General features: G+C 40.9%; 1 protein-coding gene across 2 annotated transcripts in view; it reads left to right on the top strand.

Moving 5' to 3' along the window:
- Positions 1-6,548: 6,548 nt before the first annotated feature.
- Positions 6,549-20,581, top strand: part of prkcbb (protein kinase C, beta b) — a 68,506-nt gene continuing 54,473 nt past the window's right edge. Inside the window, exons 1-2 of one of the 2 annotated variants that reach the window (XM_026346622.1) lie at positions 6,549-6,989; positions 8,422-8,453. In XM_026346622.1, coding sequence (XP_026202407.1) covers positions 6,811-6,989; positions 8,422-8,453 — 211 coding nt within the window. In that variant the 5' untranslated portion in view covers positions 6,549-6,810. The remainder of the gene's footprint in view (positions 6,990-8,421; positions 8,454-20,581) is intronic. The other variant, XM_026346614.1, reaches the window with a different exon arrangement.

Genomic DNA, 20,581 nt, shown 5'->3' with positions numbered 1-20,581 from the left:
CTCTCAGCCTTTTTTTCTCTGTGCTCTCTCGCTATGTCTAACATTACTTCCATCCATTTTCACTCTCTCCCATGCAATCTAGTCATTTATAAATAGCAGAACCATATGAAGTGTATTAAATCCCTTTTCCCTGCTCCATTATCACTTATTTTATGTTACTTTATGTTTGGTGTCTGCTTTACTCTGGGGGCCCATTTTGTCATAATAAGTCCATGTGCACAACACATATCCTTAGAAATAATCGTCCAGAGATTGGCATTAAGCCATATATTGTACTGTATATATGCTCACATCCCACATCCACCCCATCCACACCAAGGCATCAGCATGACCTCTCAGTGGTTCTTCACCAGTTCATAATGTTGCATGCAAATGCTTTTGAATATGTTTAATCCGAGAGCTTAAGGTGTTTGTTGGCCAGCATTTGCTGTTAACAACTAAATATCATATATTCCAACCACCAGTAAACCGAGCTGTCAGACACAGAGGGCTGGTGTTCTGTCAGGATCTGCACATCAGCATAACCGGCAATGTTCACAATAGTTCCTCACAGCTCTCCTGCTCTAAAAAGATCCGTGTTATTGAACACAGGTGTGCACAGGTGGGAAGCCAGTGATGGATCATGCTCTTGTCATTGCACAAACACAGGTTTGTTGGAGCACCTGTGCTGAGGGCAACTGGATATGAAGGGATTAGTCTGAACCTCCACGCATGTCATTTTCTCGTTCTTGAAGCTCGTCTCCGACAGGTGAAACGAAGCGGCTGGCTGAAGTCCATGTGCATCAGAAGAGAAATGTTGTTTACACCCTCCCCAGGCCAACAGTGGGAGTTAGCAGCAAAAAGAATCACAGTGAGAGGGGAATTGGCTGCTCCAATGTGGGAGAAAAAGGCAAAATGTGAAAAAATACAATAATAAATGTGAGATGTCCTCTAGCAAAAAACGGTCTTGTGTCTTGTGTGTTGCGAGCCTTAGCAGATTTGCCAACACAGGCGGGCTGAAACATTAACATGCACATTCTTTGCATGTGGAGCTTATCAAATATCCATTGCCTTTTTGTCACTTTCTGTGCCTGAATGTGTGCCTGTGTAAAGTCTGATGTGTTTTTATGTGTAGTTTTCGTGAATATTATTGAACCTATATCGAGCACAAATACATGTTTGTACTTTAATAAGAGGAATAAGAAAGAAGAGATTTGCTTGTTGGATCTTCTCACATTTATTTGCTCCTGTCTGCAGCTCTTCCTGGTAAAGACTTATATTCTGGACACTCACCAAGCCTAAGCTTACACACACACACACACACGCCCACACAGCACAAAGTCACTCATACTGCAAAATTACAATGATTACACAGACTATGGTTTACTGAAAAACACACCATCCACTCTTATTGTGGCTGTGAGGCTGGAGGTGTCAGAAAATGAGATGCATGCAGATGCAATTGTACAACTTCAAACATGTGTGCAGTAAAGCGCAACAAACACATTTGTGCAACACACTGCCCCCCACTCATGCACACAGCGAAACAAAAAGAAGAGAGAGAGGTGCAGATATGTAAATATAGTGTGAAAGCAGAAGAATGAGCTCCCTGTGGTTTCAGATCAATGATGGTAGAGCCATATTTAACAACTCTTCAAATGAAAGACAGAGAGGGTGCGAGTGTAGAGAGAGAGAGAGAGAGGGAGAGGGAGAGAAGAGAGAACGGAACAGAGGAACTTGGTAAATTACTGGGAACAAACGAGGGTTACATTAGTGAAGTAATTATGCCTGTTAATGTACATTTTAATGATTATCTTTTGCAAAACCTGTCTGTGTGAGAGACAGAGACAGTTGTGTCAGCTGCTGTTTCTTTTCTTCCTCGGTTTGTGTACAACTTGTGGCTTCTCTTTCATCACTGTCTTTCATCTTTTTTTCTCAACATGCTGTCACTGCTCATAAGAGCCGTGACTTGTGATTTTTGCGAGCCGTGATATACTCTCTGTTAGAGGAGGGAGCCGGGCTTCCTGAGGGCACCCGTCCTCCTGAGGGCCGGGGGACCAGCTGCTGCTCCTGGCGATAGGGCATGTTTATCATCCCTCCACCCCTGGACGTGGTCATCATCCGTCCTCTGCTGGATGTAGTAGAAGGCTATCTCATATCATAGAACTAAGAAATCATGCAGGGAGCCTGGCATGTCATATTGTGAGGTCAGGTCCCTGCTCCTGCCAATGGGCTTCCATCCAAAATCCTTAAGGAGCATCTTCCCATCTACTCCCAAGAATAGAAACATACAGAAAATAAATACAGCAATGGGGGATTCTGAAAATCTGAAATCCCTCTTCTCAACTGCAATCTGTCTGCAGAGCTATTCCAGGAAATTCAAACAACGCTGTGGCTTCTTAGACAAAGAGAAACACAGTTTGTCGTCTGACTGAGAACTTGACATTCACAATGAGCTGACTGGCTGGAGAGAGAGGAGATAAAGGTACTGACTGGGAAAGGGCAAAGACAGCAGTGTGGTATTAATACTAGAAGGATATATTCATTAAATTCTCTGAGGCACTTAATGTGCTAGCTAACAAAGGCAGTGTAGGCATAAAGACATGTAGTACAGAGTGGTGTCCTTCGTTTTCTTTTACTTTTCAGCATTATTTATTTATTTTTTAACTATCAAGAAGCTTAATAGTAGCTCAGTAGCCGAATAATATGTTTGTATACAGTAACTGAGCCCAAATGCATATATCAGTATTATATAAAACTCTTATCTTCTGGTCCTGAACAGGTCAGAAACAAAAACCCTGTCATAGGTCTCGACCTTCTCTGCATCTGTATGTTTTTTTTCGTTTTTTTTGCATGCCTCAAAAGGTCAAAAGTCATGATAGTCAATAAGCGGACCTGTGTTTATGCACAGTGCTGTGATTTATCTCATATGAATGTGCAACTGAGAGGAGTGAGCTTGGTTATGACTTTCAGTGAAGTAATATTACCTCGGGAACTTTGTTCATCTTGTCCACTGTGAAATTTAAGAACTGATTTCTGCCCAAAAGTTCCCATTTTATTAGGTGAAATAGTTTGTGTGGCCTCCGAGATGGTGGAAGAATTAGGTGGTGCTCAGTCTCCACCTAATTCTCCTCAGCCATAGCTAAAACAAGCTGTTTCAGAGGAGGTACTGCTTCAAGGATAATTATAAGAAGAATAGGTTGTAATAAATTATAAATCATCCACAACTATTTCAGTAGTTGTAAAATATAAACTGAACATTTAGCATTCACTGGCTTAAACGACTAATAAAAGGTCTAGCTCCAAACGCTGATACCTGTACTTATTTACCCTTCTCACACTGATTACACCCGAACAAAGGTTTGTTTTGCTACAGTGCACACGTGGTTCTCTTGTTATCTATTAAATTGAAAATCACATTGACTCATCTTTCCACAGACTAACTGGTAAAGGGTATGTGAGATAGTATAGCTTCAAAGTGTTGTACCTCTGCTAATAAATGTGTGTGTGTGTGTGTGTGTGTGTGTGTGTGTGTGTGTGTGTGTGTGTGTGTGTGTGTGTGTGTGTTTTAATCAGATAATGCAGAGATGAAAGCACGTACTACGGTAAATTACAAAAATATGCCTAAGGCGTTATAGTTAGTGTGTGTGTGTGTGTGCGCGGTAAATGCATGCATTTGTGTGTTTTGTGCGTCAGAGTATGTTCTGTGCTGTAGTCAATGGATGATGAAGAAAACAACAGGTTTACATAACAACTCCCTCTTTGTGGAAGACAGAAGCATGCGATTGGAGAGGAAAAATGCTCACAGGCAGAGGAGGAAGATGGAGCTCTGAGACAGAAAAAGAGGAGTTGGAAATCACCTGAGAAAGAAGGAGAAGGCCGAGGTGATCTGTTTACTACTGGGCAGTACTGAAGGGAATCAGAAGATGTTCATGGATTATGACAGAGATATGGCACTGTAAACCTGTTTTTCAGTCAGTGTGAGCTCCTGCTAGGGAACGAGCAGGGAAATGAGGGTTAGTTTAAAATACGGGTTTTATTTAACCCAAAAAAATCAACATAAGGAAATATGTTTTATAACTAAGTCTACAAAAGAGATCAAAAAGCTAGATTCAAAATAACTGCAACTAAACAAGACAGGAAATGACCAACCTAACACAATGAGACGTGTGAATATATATATAAATATATATATATATATATATACACACACACAGAACATACGCAGTGACAAACACAGGTGTAGACACCGTGGACACCAACTACAGCTAAATACAAAGCAAAACTAACTAAACTTAACGCCCCCATTGCATCAACACAGCAGAACAAACTGTGTGCTGTGGTGTTATTTGTATAAATGTAGCTGACGGCAAGTGAAACTCACCTGTGCAGCAAATGAACGAAGCGGGAGAGTGATGCAAATGAAACATTTAGCTCACTTCAGCTCGTAATGTGGTCCGTTGGTCAAGTGGTCCCTCAAAGCTGGTGATATCTACATTCACCTCAGCCTCAGCTGTTGTCTTTTGTGCACATTGGTTAATTAAGCTGAGACTGTGAACACTGAACATGTTAGCATTTAGCTCAAGCATCAAGGAGCCTCACACAGCTGCCAGCATGGCTTGAGAGTTTTAATCCATTAAAAGATTTTTCAGAGTGGTTTGATTACAACAGTAATAACCCAAATTCACTGGCTGCGGTTTGTCTACATTTGACTATTTGGCCACTTCAACAGATAAAATACGTTTCGATTTTTGATTGATTTGTTTTTTCTTATCCAAGCTGACTTCCCTGCACGTGTTCTTGCCCTAGTTTAATGTCTCTGGGGGACGGTTACATCATCAGATCCTGTATATCGATGAAATTAAGCGCTCGTCAGCTTACGTGTGAAACAATGACTCACTGTGTCACAGTCTATACATACACACAGCCTCAGTCAGGTACACACAGGGAACGCTACCGTCGTCACCAGTGTCTCTTGATGCCCGTTACCATTGCAAATGAAGGTGTTCCTAGCGTTTTACCGTGTGCCGCTGAGACAGATTATGTAACTCGTGCAGGTATGTCTGCCTCCAACGTTGGAGGCTTGAATGAATCAACGTGTCAATTAATATGCACTAGAAAGATTAAAAACAGAGCTGGTAGCTTCATCTAGAGTAAACCTTGTACTGGCGAGACCAGGATGAACGGCACATTCTGTTATCTGTCCTGCAGCTAAATCAATCTCATCTAGGTCATTCACTGCCAGCTGACTGCCATGATGTGTGGCGTGTGTGTGTGTGTGCAGCTTGGACCACAGGGGACTACGTCCGCCAGTGTCCTGAAACATGCTTTTGTGGCCTTAAAACAGGTGGGAGATCTATACGACTGCCACCTTTGTAATGCTTTTACAGGACATACTGTATAAATGTATATGAAGGTTATGCTGCCACGTCCTGCTTCATGCTCGCAGTAATGATCATTCACACCTGGCTCTGCATCACATGTCTAACCCTCTGCTGTTGCTGTACTGGGTGATGCAGGTGGTTAAATTGGTTCCTCACATTCACTGATCAAGTGACTCAGGAAGTCACATAATTGATGGGTTTCATTCCAAAAATACCTTAAATGTATCTCGGAAGACTTTGTGACATCAAATTCATCCAACAATCACAGATGATGATCCTTTGAAATCCCTTAGAAAGCAAAAGTCTTAAGATGAGTCAGAACGCAGCAACTGTGCTTGCTTCCACCGCCAGCACTCTGTAAGTGAAAAGAGTCGGCGTTTCCTTCCATCCCCAAATGTTGATATCTCCTTTTGGAAATGAAAACTTCAGTGTCAAATACACCAAATCGTTTGTTTACAGTCAGGTGTACATATAACAGAGAAGTAGAAAATTACTCTGTAGTCAATAATGGATCAGTGTGAGCATATATTAACATTTCAAACACATTTGAAATTAGTTTTCAGACCTTTTTGTGATTACTGTAACTGCTTAAATGCCAAATATGTCTGTACTTCTAATGTTCCCATTCAAGGCAGTGTAAGGTAGTGTGATGATGTGAGAATATGAATATTAAAGTTGATATAAGTTGATCAGCTGTGCACATGGTTTTCAACTTTGCCTTCTAAAATGTGTCCCTTGTGTGCATCATGTTCAGTTACTCCTGCTTATACAGATATCTGTCTTAATGTCAAACTGAACTTCTCCTTCTGTAGCGAATGAACTAGAGCCAATGGGCTGTGTGGGCTGGATTTGCACAGTTGTCATGTAATCAGCAGTTCAGCAGGTGCAAATTCCAGTTCACCTGAGGCCAGTGGATATCACTGTGCACTGTTTGCAGCCACTTTGTGCTCCAGCACCTCAGGCATTCAAAACGATGGTTGGCTAAAATATAAGGTGGAATTATTCCCATCAGTGCAGATTATGGTTAAGATGGAATAGTGAAGAGCACCCTGAACACACTGGATGCACTGTTAAGTGTGAGAGCTTCGATAGAGAGGCTGTCAGTCTCTCCAAGTAACACTAACCTAAGTTGGAGCTGCTCTCTCTCTCTCTCTCTTTCTCTCTCTCTCTCTCTCTCTCAGCGGCTGTCAGAGCGCACAGAAGAAAAGGAGGAAGCGGACTGAGAGCAGTGCAGCGGCAGCAATCGACTCAACTGAAGGACGAGATAACACAACAACCAAAACTCAGTACCGACAAATAACAACCAGCTGATCGGAACGGCCCGATTCACAGCTGCGCTCTTTGGCACGACGCACGAAAAGCGACTTTTGTCCGGTCCGAGACGCACCAACAACTCCCGTCGGTCATTTCCAGTGAGAATAAGGACAGTTGCACACAGAGTCGGACAATGGCAGACTCGGCGGCAGCCAACAGCGACGGGGAGGATGGACCCCGCCAGCCCGCCAGGGGCTTCGCGCGCCAGGGAGCCCTGCGCCAGAAGAACGTGCACGAGGTGAAGGACCACAAATTCATCGCGCGCTTCTTCAAGCAGCCCACGTTCTGCAGCCACTGCACGGACTTCATCTGGTGAGGAGCGCGCAGCGCGCACGGGGATGGTTGGAGGGCCACACCGGGGGCCAGGGCTGGAGGGGGGGGACAGTTGTTCCTGTTGTTCAAAAAGAAAGTGAAAAGTTAAATAAAAGGGTTTAAAGTGGGTTTAAAGACAGAGTGAGAGTCTGATGAGGCTCAGTGATGTTTGATAGTAGCTGTTGTATCATGAAGTTAGAGCAGGAATAAAGAAAGTGGGAGGGCTGCACAGTTTTCTCAGAATAAACATTGATTTCAGCCTTATTCTTGTACTTGTTGATGCTATATGTGTAAGTCAGGGCAGGAGGGAAGACGGAGAGATATGTGGGCTGCACCAAAAAAAGGAATAGCTGCAGACCATTGTTTGATGGTGTTAGTAGGCAGGAGGAAGCAGAAAAGCCAAGAAAAAAACAAAAAACAAAGAAAAAAGTGCTTTCCCAAAGTAGTGCAGCAGGCAGAGGGAATGTCTGCTCACACAACCTCAGCCTTTCTCGTCTCTTCATTATCTCCTCTGTCACCTGTACGGACATGTCTCCATGCAGCCCACCGGGGCTTTACTAGACAGTGATACAGTCCTGTGCTCGGATTATTAAATGAGGTTCCGGCTCTAGGTTGGCCTAATTTGTGGCGTTTATTATTATCTGCACTGTGCACTATTCCCATAACGACCATTATTTAAGACCTGTGACAGGCTTTTTAATTTGTGAATGGATAAATGGTTTGACCTAGAAGACTGTGTGTGTGTGTGTGTGTGTGTGTGTGTGTGTGTGTGTGTGTGTGTGTGTGATCATGGGAATGTAATGGGATGGTCTCGCTGGTCGTAAAAACCTCTAAATAGATGAACATTGTGCACCCTGTGTAATTGCTTGACCTGTTTAGATTCTTAAACGATCTATCTATCTATCTATCTATCTATCTATCTATCTATTTGGGTCAATAAGCAAAACGAAAAAGAACGAAGGCACTGAGTGATTTTACACCCCGAGAGATTATCTATTTGGAGCCACAATATGAAAATGAGCAGGACTGAGTGTGTGTTTGTGCATGTGTGTACATTCTTCATGCCACTGACTGCAGTAGGTGTGGTTGACCTTTTGACCCATAGGCAACGTGTGTGTTTGTTGGCCTATGTTGACCATATTGTTTACACCATAATCAAATGACTTCTCTACAGGTGCTTACATATTTTAATGTGTGTTTAAATGAGTCCCTTCTCAGTAAAAGGGAAGCTTTAACACTGCATATGAATGACAGACAGAATTTGACTTTATTCTCCACGTGTTTGTTGAGATAGAGAAAGCTTTAAGAATTTCCTTTTATTATTATTTTACTGTGTGTGTGTGTGTGTGTGTGTGTGTGTGTGTGCGCGCGCGCACGTGCACGACTGTGTCTCTACGGTCTTTAAACTCTTCTATGTTTGCTCTCTCTACAGGGGTTTTGGCAAGCAGGGATTCCAGTGTCAGGGTAGGTGAATTAAAAGCACACACACACACAAACTGGCACAATATTACCACTTTCTCATCGTCCTCTGTTTTTTCCACCTATTTCCTTTTTTCTTCTCTTTTCATGTTCTCATTTCCCACTTTCCAATCGCTTCTTTCTTTTGTTTCTATTGCTTCTTTCTTGCTAACCTATTTTATCTTTCCGTCTTTGTCATCTTCTACTTTATTCTGAGCTCTTGTTTCTTATTCAAAGGTGCCGAAGTCATAAAGCTTTAGAGGAAAAACACATAATCAACATGTTTTAAATCGCACTTGTTTTGATGTGTGCTACATATTGTTTCTTTTTCTGTGTTATTATTTTTGTGGATTTTAATGAACAAGGCCTAAATCTTGACTCAAAGCATCAGTAGGCCTGTCAGACCCTCCCAGTGTGCAATTTATTTAAGCATAGCGGTTTAAAATAGACTAGAAATGCCTTTGGAGGCAGGAGTTTGGTGCTTGATTCATACAGTGAAGATTACTGTAGGTGTTGACATAGTTCATGATAGTAGGTCAAGGCCTAGGAAATGAATAAATACAACATGTATTATACCACACTTTTATATGACTCAGCATAAAACAGTCATCTTTAGCAGCAAACATGAGTTTTATTTATGTTTTACTAGACAATGGATTGTTAAATATCCTTAATGATGGCATATGCGCTTGATTGTGTGGTTCTTGTTGGTCTTATCGCTTATTATTCCAGTATTCAGCACCATTTAGCAACATACTTGCAGAGAAAATATTATAGTTAAACATTATCCATCTATCTATTTAAGTAAATGCAGAGTTTGCTCTTTTCTCCTCCCATGTTGTAGCACCATCTGAATACAGCACGGTGCAGCAGAGACAGAGTCACCATCGTCTTTAGCACAGGAAATGACATAAACAATTAGAGAATAACATCTGACAAACATGTGGAGGGGCTTTAGGCTTTTGTGATTTTTTTTTATTTTTTTTCCCAATTAGCTTCAAGTCAATGTTTTTCCACTCGTATTAGCATCCAACTGGATTTTCATGTCTCCTAGCAACAGTGAAACATTCACATGCAACTGTCTGTGTGCTGAAGGATGGGAGACGAGCTGTTCAGCACAGCAGTGGGTTAGCTGGTAATTAGCCTATTGTGCATGTAATGAGTCAATGGTGTCGTTTTAAGGGAAGCATTCGCTGCTCTCGAGGGACCTTAGGTGCCTTTAGAAGACGAAAGGGGAAGTAAAACAAGAAAATGTTTCATATCAAAAATTTCAACTCCTGCCTGCGCAAGTATGCGTATGAGCAACTTAGCACTTGCAACAGTTTGCATTTCCCTGCTTCTGTCAGGTGTGTGTGCTTGTGTGTATGTCCTGACTTGATCTTCGACCCATTTGTCCGTCTGGAGAGCAGTATCACTTACCTAGAGCTCGGGGAGAAAGGGAATTCCTCTGCAAGGTCACACACAGACACTAGGAGTGAAGTGGCTGATCGGTGTTTGGGTGTGCTTTGCGTTTGTTTGTCAGTCGCTCAGAGAATTAAACGGAAGGTGTTTGTGTGTATGCAGCATTATTGGACTGGACAATGCAGTGGTTTCATGTTGGTGCAGTGTTTCTGAGTAAAGTTTGAGGAGACACGTTTTTATTTTGAACCAAACACAAGGTGAGCTAAATAGTGTGAATGAATGGCCTGCATGTTAATTAAAGGTCAAATAATCCGTAAGACTTGGCAGGGTTGTATGTGCACTACCTGAAATGTGTTCCTCTTGTCATGTTTCACACTGCAGAGAAGCATTTCTCTCACTTCTGAGGTCACATCTCGTACATAACGGTTCTTTTATCATTGCGTTTAGCATAGACAATTTGACCCACTGATACAAGAAATTATTATTTTAGCATCACCTGGTAAACATTAAATGACTTTACTGTAAATGTATTCTGTTGGAAGCGTTGACCCTATGTCATCCCCCCCATAATGAAGATAGACTTGATTATCATACTGTTTGAGTAAATAGTTGGAGATAGATTCAGCAAAACCAAGCTTCACTTGTAACGTCTTATACAGTGATGTTTGTTCCTTCATTCTGCCTTGTCATGCATGAAAAAGGAAGTGAGTTCTGTCTCTGCAAATTAGCAGAAAAAAGAACTCTGAATCTGTCCCCAGTTAGGGCTACCTGACAAATTTTATATTTGTGCTCTCTGCAGTTGCATCCAACCAGCCTGTTTAGTTTCAGTAGTGAGTAGAATAAACTTGAGAACTTAGCACCCTCAACTGCAGCCTGTTAACAGGTTTTAGAAAGTAGCACAGTCAGCCAGCCAGCAACACTTAGTGGTATTACGTCCAAGAAGGATGTGGTGCAAACAGTAGTGTTGCAGTCGTCAGTCAGCTCATTTCAGTTCAAATAAAATGTTATTTAAGTAGCCAAAAATACCAAATGTGCCCTCAGTGAAATATGTCATGTAATGAATAAAACTGCCTTTAACATGAAGAATGACTTGTCTGGTTGGATCTCAGCAATATTTAATTTTGCATAACGCATCAGTCATTATCTGTTGTTGAGTGTTAAGTAGAAAAAAGCATAAAAAGTGAGTAAATGTATGTAGTTACTTGTTAATTCATATACTGTATTACCATACATACAAAGGCACTTTCTAAAGTTACTTTTGCATTACTCTAACAAACTGTCCCTATAAACTAAGATTGAATAGATTAAAACAATTAAGCTTCACTTACCGAAAATACTTATCATATGTCTAAGAGTTCATACTTTTCATGACTGGTCAAACATAGGCTGCCCAAAAAGTCATACATCCTACTGAGAAAGCCATAAACTAAAACCGGCTTTAATAATAAAAAAAAAAAAAAACTGAATTGATCTGTTTGTAGTTAATAACTTGGAATATGATTTGACATTAAAAGTTATAAAAATCTATTTTCATATGATAAACATTGTTTCAAACTATAATAACAAGAGATAATTATAATAACATTACTAAACTTCATAAAGTAATGTGCTATATCACTGTGTTACTATGACAAGTAATGTTATTGCATAAAGTTACGTACCAAAGCACTCCTGCAGCATACTCACTATGAACAAATATATTTGAACATAACCTCTTGTCTGTCGTTGTAATCAGCACATTACTTGTATTGTACGTTGTATTTTTTTTATTGATGGGGGAAATGCAAACATGAAGAATTGAAAGGAAGAGCTGTTGGAGTGTGTTACTGCCGATGCAGGCCTTGGGGCTAGCTGTGTTTTGCATATTGTGTAACTGTGCCTACTGTATTCCTGGTCAGAGCAGCTCACTGCCTCAGTGTTGTTGTTGCTGTAAACAATAAACTGTAATGTCCCAGTGGACATTCTGCTGTTTTGTTTCCCATACACTAGAAACGTAGGACTCAAAGGGCGGTTACAGCTATTATGCAATGTGGTGTTTCGAAGAACTGAGTGTACAAGTTTTCTTTGTGTTCTGAGTTTTGGTGTGCGCACATGATCCATGTTCCACTTAGTGAGTGAGCACTAATTTCCTTAATGGCTGCTTGCGCAAAACCGCGTGTGCTCTAATTCCTCCATGTGATTGGTTTTGTGTGTGTGTGTGTGTGTGTGTTTATGCACACATTGATAGATGAGTGTGTTAATAAGAGTAGGGTTTCAGTATATGACAGCCTGTCGAGTGTCCTTCACTGTCTCACAGGCCTAATGGACAAATTATCCCTTTAGATAGCTTGAGAGGGCTGGAGGAGGGACTCAGTGGCAGGAAGTGTGAGAAACATAGGTGAATAAGGAGGAGAAGGATGGTGAGATGAGGGAAGGAGAAGACGGAAAGAAAAAGTGGGGGTGGAAATCAAAGAGGGACGATGGAAAGACAAAGAGGGTAGAAAATGAGTGGGAAGGGCGTAGGAAGGAGAGGAGGATAAAATCTGAGTTCCTTGAAAGTTCCAGTGAAAGTAGCTCATAGCAAGTGCAGGGGAAACAGAAAGATGAAAGATGTGTTACACGTCCTTTGGGAGTAATAACTAAAAAGTGCTGTTTTCTCTGCGGCCCTGTGTATGTATAATGTAATATGAAACATACAGGAAACATGCAGGACATGATTTAGTAAGACAATACAGGGAAGAAAGGCTTGAAAACAGGAAGTGATGAAGATTGAGGAAGGATAAATTGGAGCAGAATAGTACGATCCTTTCATAGTGTCTAAAAAAGCACGCTGTTGCTGATGATACCATCAACCCAGGTTGCAATGCGGTTGATTGAGATGATTGCACAAAAAAAGTGGTCTGTTCAATTACATGTGTTCTGAAAATTTGAATAAATTACACAAGGCACCTCTCTGCTGGATTGTCACTCCAGCAGAGAGGTGGTGGGTGAGATTTCTCTGCCAGGCAGAAGAGATAATGGAGAGGGAAGAAGAGGTAGACAAGAGGCGAGAGATGGAGGAAGAGAGAGAGAGAGATGAAATGTTGTAGGCACTGAGTGTAGATTGCACCTAAAACAAGCCCATAAAAGTGTTGCTTGCTGCAGCTATTACTGTAGCACTCTTCAAAAGGAAAATGTATGTATTTATAAAAAGCAGCTATTCAAGGCCTCTGTTCAAGCTTCCCTTTGACTGATGGCGTGTTTTGTGTCCCGGTTTAATCGGGTGTCTCTTGCTTTCACCGGCAACTGTCAAGCTGCCATTGGGCAAGTTGCCCGCAGTTCCTCTGAATTCACATAATACATTTTCTGCCTTTTCATGAGCGTATTCAGGTTCAAATCAGTTAGCGAGCATTTGCAAACACCGGTCTCTGTTGGCGGTTCCGAACGCAGCTCAGGTGCTTCTGCAACTCCAACCTGTGTGGGTGGGAGGTCTCCGGATCCAAAGCCTGCCTCCTACACAGACAAAACACACACAAGTGCTTGCACTGTACACTTGCATGTACACGCACACACACACATAGATCACACCAATATGTGCACACGGAGTTGGTGTAGCTGAGGTGTATCATTGAGATTCTGAACGGGAAATGGTTAAAAACAAGTCTGTCATCCAGTATTTTGTTTATCCACCTTCTCTGCGCTCCTTTGACCTACCACTTTCTCCTTTCTGTGTTCCTCTGTTCTTCATCTCCTCCTGTTTTTATCCCTCTTTATGTTATTTTCTCCCGTTTATTCTTTTTCTCTTTTACCATATTTTACCCTGTGTTTCTCTCCTTCGGCAACCTTTGTTACAACTTCTCCTAGGATCTTACTGTCTCCCCCCTTTCACTCTAGTGGCTCTATGTTGGAAGCTGTGGGCTTTCATGTTTTTATAAATAGCCTAAGTGTTCCACTGAGAGTACCAGCAAATGGGATGGATGGAGGGATGGATGGATGGATGAGGGAGTTGATAGGAGGGAGAGCCGAGTGTGTAGGTGTGAAGGGAGAACACTGGAAAGCACCAGAAAAAAAGCAGGGATTAAAAAGTAGTGGTTGGCTGGCAGAGGTGTTTGTTGCGATAACAGAAAGCATTGATTGGAGATTAAAGAGGAGAAATTGTGAGGTTCTTCAAGCCTGCAGCGTTCAGAAATATCTGTGGTTCAAAAAGCATAAGGCTTACACACTTTTGAAATAATTAGCCTTTTCTTACTCGAGGTAGACGATAATCATTCGGGGTGTGACGGCTGTCTGTCTCCCTCTCTCTTGTACAGCACAGTGGAACAACACTTAATAGTGGTAACACAAAAAATATGAGATTTCCGGAATGCTATATTGAATTTAGGCGCATAAGGGAGAATTAATATGCATGAGGTTCCACGATTAGAGGACTCCAACAGGCTGGCAGCAGGTGTTGTGGTTCTGGATGACAGAACCATGGACGGTTGCGGTTTTGGCCTCAGTTTATATATAGATTTATATATTTTGGTTTGTGCCAGCAGTAACTATAATGTGAATTTGGGCGTCTCCTGCAAGTTATGTTTTTTAATGAGCCTCAGTTATGTTGTCTTTGGACACATTTCCATGTTGTCTTGGTTTTCCACATCAGACATCTGGCCAGCTGGTCAGAATGAGCATTGATTACTGTTGTGCATAATCACTCTGTAAAATTTAAATTTAACTCAGCAAATGAAATTTTTCTAAAGCAATATAATGGTCATGCTGAACACAAAATAAATAAAATAAAATATATTTATGGAAGCATTTGCATTTTCTGTATGTGAGTCAGTAAGTTCACTGCATCTGCTGCATTACTCACTTTTCTATAAGTAGAACGTGAAAGTGTAGAAAGTGTGATTATAGAAAGTGTGTGTGTATGGGGGGGGTTATTTTAGTATTTTAGATTTACTTAGTCTTGCTCTGAGCTGGCATTCATACTCAATAAAAGTACCACTTTGAATCTGACTACATGCTTCTACCTGCTCTAAATTTTACTTAAAGTAAAAGATTTTAAACAGAACTGAATTAATTCTGTGTTTAACAAACTTTCAAAGGTAAAAATTATGGGAAAAAAAACAATAATGAATGGAAAGTAAGGACAAGATTGTTTGTTACTATGGTTACTGACAGCTGGTTAATCCATAATGATGGATGATAAATAATTTATAAGTTGATTATAATAATCTATATCTGCCAATGTAGTGGAGCATAAAACAATATTTCCCCTGAATTGTGGTAGAAGAAGAAACAAAAAATTAAAAAACTACAACCTAAATCCACCCACCACCTCTGACCTTGCCTTTTCACCTTCACTTTAATTATGTCAACAGTGACAGTCACGCTTATAGTTTAATTCATCACGAGGGTGACATGAAATACACAAATACCAACATCATGGTGGCACTAGATGAAATACCAGCTGACCGTCAAAGTCATTAGGCTTCGTATTCTCAAATCTGTAAATGTCTGAACACAATTCGAGAGATTTTAGTTTGGTAACTATACGACTGACTGAAAGAATAATAATAATAATAATAATTCTTGTTGGCCATTGTTGTTGTTATCGAAGTTGTTCTTCCTGTAGCTACGAAGCTATCAGGGCTAAAAATATGTATGTGCATGTTTGTGGTTCTCATCATGAATAGTTTTACAAGAGCAGCAAAACCTTTTCATGGAACATTTTCATGTTTTGTGTGAGTTCGTTAAGTCGTTATCGTCAGTAGGAAGCAGCTAACCTCCTCCAAACGGTTATTCAAGGACATTATTTCAGTATATTCAAGAGTTCATGTTATATAAACCCATGCTACTGTAGTGCATAGAACAACTCTAATAGCCTGCTTATTGATAGAGCCAAAAATATATCAGCATTCTAGTGCATTGATTTTTCCCTTGTTCCCCTGGTGCTTTTCAGACACAACAAACTTACATCCTTAACAGCTTGTACTCATGGCACACGATAACATAATATGAATCATATGTTCTAGGTAGGAAGACTCACTCTGATTAATACTAGTGGAGAACACCACACTGCTGGGTGGGTTTGAGTAATGAATTACAGTTAGACCCATTTAAACAACCAGATGGGAGCGTTTTCTCTTTCTATACAGAATACATGTTAATGTAATACATCAAAATATGTCGGATGCTAAAAAGCAACTAATTAATAAAGAGCTAATGCACGAATGAGGAGGTCAAATCATCAAACTGGTTCTTCAGTAAAGAATTAGTTACACTTCTTTTGTAGTAATGGTTTTTCTGACTGTCATTCTAAAGTAACACCCCGTGTTTCCTCCCATTACTACTTCCCCTTCTCAGTTTAATGTGGTAGGAGCGCATGTGTCTGTCGGTGTGTGTGTGTGAACATGTTTCACAGTGTGTCTATTGTTATAGTTGTGCACGTGTGTGTGTTCTGCGTTCAGTACACTTACAGAGTGAAGTGGGTGAGAAGCTAAAGCTGCTGGCCTTAAAACGCTTTCACTTCTTATCAGCCCATCAGACGTGGCTATCTGATGTGGCTCTGTGTGTTCTCCACAGGTGTGTGTGTGTGTGTGTGTGTGTGTGTGTGTGTGTGTGTGTGTGTGTAACAGTCTAATTTTACTTGTCACTGAGGGCCAGCTTCTTTTGCTCTGATCTACTTTCACATGTCCAAAAGAATTGGATCCTGGCAAGTGTGTTTGTTTTTGTGTGTATTTGTATTCGCTTTCAGTTACAAATTGACAGACAATCTCCTTCAGGGCGTGTTTGTCCTTGCTGCTGTCATTTGAGGCAATACTACACCAGTTGCTGCAGTGACACCTTGGAGACATATCAGGACAGATCAGGCAGCCAATGTGGGTCATGCTTGTTTGACATCACTGCCTACACACACACACATACACAGACGCAAAAAGACTGGACACCAGCATCCAGTAGCATTTTGGTCATTAGACAAAGTAAGAAAAATGTAAATTAGCTCTGATTTTATGGCTAATTCTATAAATGCTACAATATATTCCTTAAATCTGGTCAAGCACACTGCATTTAAACAAATATGCATAAATGATACACTCATTTTTATCATAACAACAGAGCTTTAGATGATCTCGCTGGTCGTAATCATCCATCTCCCAGCCTGTCGAAATGCAAAGAACTGTGTAGAAATTGAGCACGATCTCCAAACCAGCCGTGGAACTGCAGTATTAAAGAGGCGGTAGTGGCTCGCGTCACAAAAAGTGTGACTCCAACCTACAAGACCAGTGTTCATGTTTCTATGAAATAACAATCACTGCTGATTTCTTTTAACCCTCTGAGCAAAATCAGTTTTAGTTTTCTGAACAGCCAAACCCGAGGGATGGGAGATCAGAAAACACTTGGTCACAGTCATGTATGTAATTTTAAAAATAACCCACAATAGGTCAACTCAGCTTGTAGCTGACTAATGACTGAAACCTCCTACTTCAGTCTCCTACAGTACTTTATACTTAAGCTCTGTCAAAGAGGTAAACTACTATAATTGAAAATACAATGAAACTGGGAAACTATTTGCATTTTCCTGTTTTCTGCATAAATTGGTTGTGATCAGAAGTTGATAACACACACAAAGTCCTGATCTTTCATCTGTATTGATCACACCCATTAAACAGACAAAGTGATTATGGAACAAGTAAGTGAAACAGATCTTAAAATAATAGTTGAACCACCTTTAGCAGCAAAAACCTCAAGTAAGCGCTCCCTGTAGTTGTGGATTAAAGCTACTCATGACCAGTAGAAACTTTGGACCATGTGAATGACTCTCTTGAGGTGGGGCCTCTGACAGGGCCACTCCAGATGATGAATCTCGTGGCTCCGAAGACATTCTGCAGTTGATTTACTTCAGTGTTTAGGACCAGGAATTATTTTCCCCCTCCATGTGGCAGGCTGTCCAGGTCCAGCTAAGAATCAATCACATGCATCATTTTGTGATACTGTTTCAGTTTTATTTGGAAGGAGATAAAATCCTGCAGTGAATGCGACAGAATTATGTATTCCTGCCAGCTTCTACTCGGTAAAGTGAAAGGTGTGTTTCTAACTCCATTCCACCCACATCACTCTTACCACAATAACATCGAATGCACCCTCTACTCATTCTTTCTTTAATTATTCACTTTTCCAGCACTTGTCTCCTACATGATCACTGTCACGGGACCTTTGCACCACTCTGTATTTGTTGTTTGTAATGAAGGTGATCTACAAGTTGAACCCGATCCCTTGCACTCGGGGCAAATTGGTGTTGATGATGAGATGAGCTAAATGTCTAAAATGTGAATCATGGTGTGTAGGTGGGATGGCCCACCTGGATTACTAACTGCTGGGGCAGAGATTCTGCTGTGCTGCTGCTGTGGGTTTCAAAGCGTTCTTTGAAAAAGGTCCAAACTGAGTAGAAAACTATGATATAATTTCTGGAACAGAAAGGAATTGAGTTTCTGGATTTCACACAGGATATTGTGTTTGCAGAACAGTATGTTTCATCTTGTCTTTAGCCTAATCTGCACTCAACACAGTCGAAATGTGGGACAAATATTTCAATTTAAAAGATGTGCTTCTTCTTTAAGGTCATTTATATTGGTTGTTCAGTGACTTTATGATGTGTTTAAGCAGGGGTTGTGTACGTTTTGTGTGCGTCTCTGTGTGCTGTGTGTCTGATTGTGTGTATAATAGTTATATCAACATCTAAATCTAAAATGGTTAAACATGGAGTTGCTCCATTTTGTCTCAAATGTGTGTTTGTGTGTGTGTGTGAGAGACAGTGGAGACCAGCTAACTATGTCACAGTCGCTCCTGAGATCCTTTAACCCATTCATCTATGGGTGGTAACCTAGCAACAAGGACACGAGCTGACAGAAGTGTAGTGATCCCAGACCTCCTTTTCTGTCTCTCCCTCCATCTTTTTGACTCTTTCGTTATTTGACTCTTTGCTTTTTTCTGGCAGCTGCCTCTGTCTCTTTCTCTTTGCACTCTAACTCCAGCAGTCAGTCCCTGTACCACCCTCAACCTCCCATTAGTTTCCTTTTATTGTTTCCTGCCCATTTCCTTGTCAGTTTACAAATGAAACACTGTTCAATTTGTGATTTTATGTGCTGCATCACTAAAGTGAATAGAAGCGGAGTGTATTGTTTAAATGTGATCCACCTACAGCTTCTTCCGTCTGACGATTTCTTTCTCATACATGAGGTGAATATCAACCTTGATAACCTTAATGGTTTTTCCTGTCACACCACTGAAGCACATTTAAATTTGGTTTAATGAGAGAGAAAGCATTAAATATGCAAATGTGTGTCACTGAGTTTTCTGTCTGTGGTCTCAACTGTTATAATTATTAAATATCTTTAATGTCAGACCCTTACTCTAATCTTAACCATCCTAGTAACAACTTACTAAATAAATACCAATCCTGTTAGTTGTGCTTTTATTGCCGTTGTTTCGTTGACTCAAGTAGAGAATCAAAACGCATCATCTTTTCATCTTTGTTGCAAAGTCACAGCTGCAAGAGACAAAGCAAGAAGTGCACATACAGTACATGTGGAAAGATAATATTAAGGTATGACAAATACTGCTCTTTTACATTACTACACAGACTTTCGAATTAGTTGTGTAGCATTTTTGAACATATGTTGGAGGATCCCTGCAAATTTAATACAATGAAATGTGATTTTCTTTATACAAGAGGACCCTTCGTCGGCCTGTGTGTAGGCTTCATGTTAATAAGGTAACATTGTCTAGTGTAGCCTGGGCTGCCTGTCAGCAGCTGCTCTCGTATGCTGCGTTCAGGATTGGTACACAGTGTAGGTCATCCGTGTTGTGAGACATTTAGGGACAGACCCCAACCCCTCAAAAAACAGAACAGAAACTGTGGTACTGTGGACTGAAAGGTGGCCAAAAGTCAAGGTCTCTACTGAACCCTGGATATGGAGATTCATCACACCCCACTGATTAGTACCTCCCTGTAGAAATAAAATTGAACTGAATTACAGTATTTGAGTAGGAGTTACAAAATGTCAGGGTTGATGGTTCAGTCTTGATGGTTATATGCCCGTGCTTGCATGGTCACTTGCTGCCATTGGTGTGTGAGTGAGTGAGTGTATGTGTGTGAAAGCGTGTTGTTGTATTGTTGGAAACGGCTCTTGTTGTAGCACAAAACCACGATTGTAGATTCATGAAAAAGTGATATTAAAGAAATGTTATGTTATGTAATAGATGTTAGCATTTTTACAACTTGCATTTAGCTCATTATTTGTATTCAAACCAGTTAGTCTCATCAACTCTCTTGTTACAATCTGTAGCTCTTCACTCTCACCCCTCTGTCCTCTCTCTCCCACTCTCTCTCTCTCTCGCTCTCTCTCTCATCCTCTTCATACCACCTCATCCTCTCTCTGAATTAATGAGTAAATCAGTAGATTAGATGAAACTGCATGTTGAGGATGATGACCGTACTCTTCAGCAAATTGAACACAGCGGACATTCGCATGCACATAATGTTGGCGTTCATGCTTTGCTTTCCTTCAACTTATACTTTCCTCTCAGTTATTTTCTTGCTGTCTGGCCCAAAACAGCAGGTATTTTTTGCGGAGGAGTTGAGAGAGTGAGAGACAGAGAAAGAGGCAGTGAAGGGTGGGGGGAGAGAAGGAGGAGGCTGATATACAGGATTTTCTGTGTTTGTGTGTGTGTGTGTGTGTGTGTGTGCGCGCGTGTGTTGGCTGGGCATGTTCAGCAGCTGCTTGTTC

Source organism: Anabas testudineus, chromosome 8 (genome assembly GCF_900324465.2).
Source record: "Anabas testudineus chromosome 8, fAnaTes1.2, whole genome shotgun sequence".
NCBI classification, from domain to species: Eukaryota; Metazoa; Chordata; class Actinopteri; order Anabantiformes; family Anabantidae; genus Anabas; species Anabas testudineus.
Note: the sequence above shows the minus strand (reverse complement) of the source record. Positions and strands in the feature narration are given on the sequence as shown.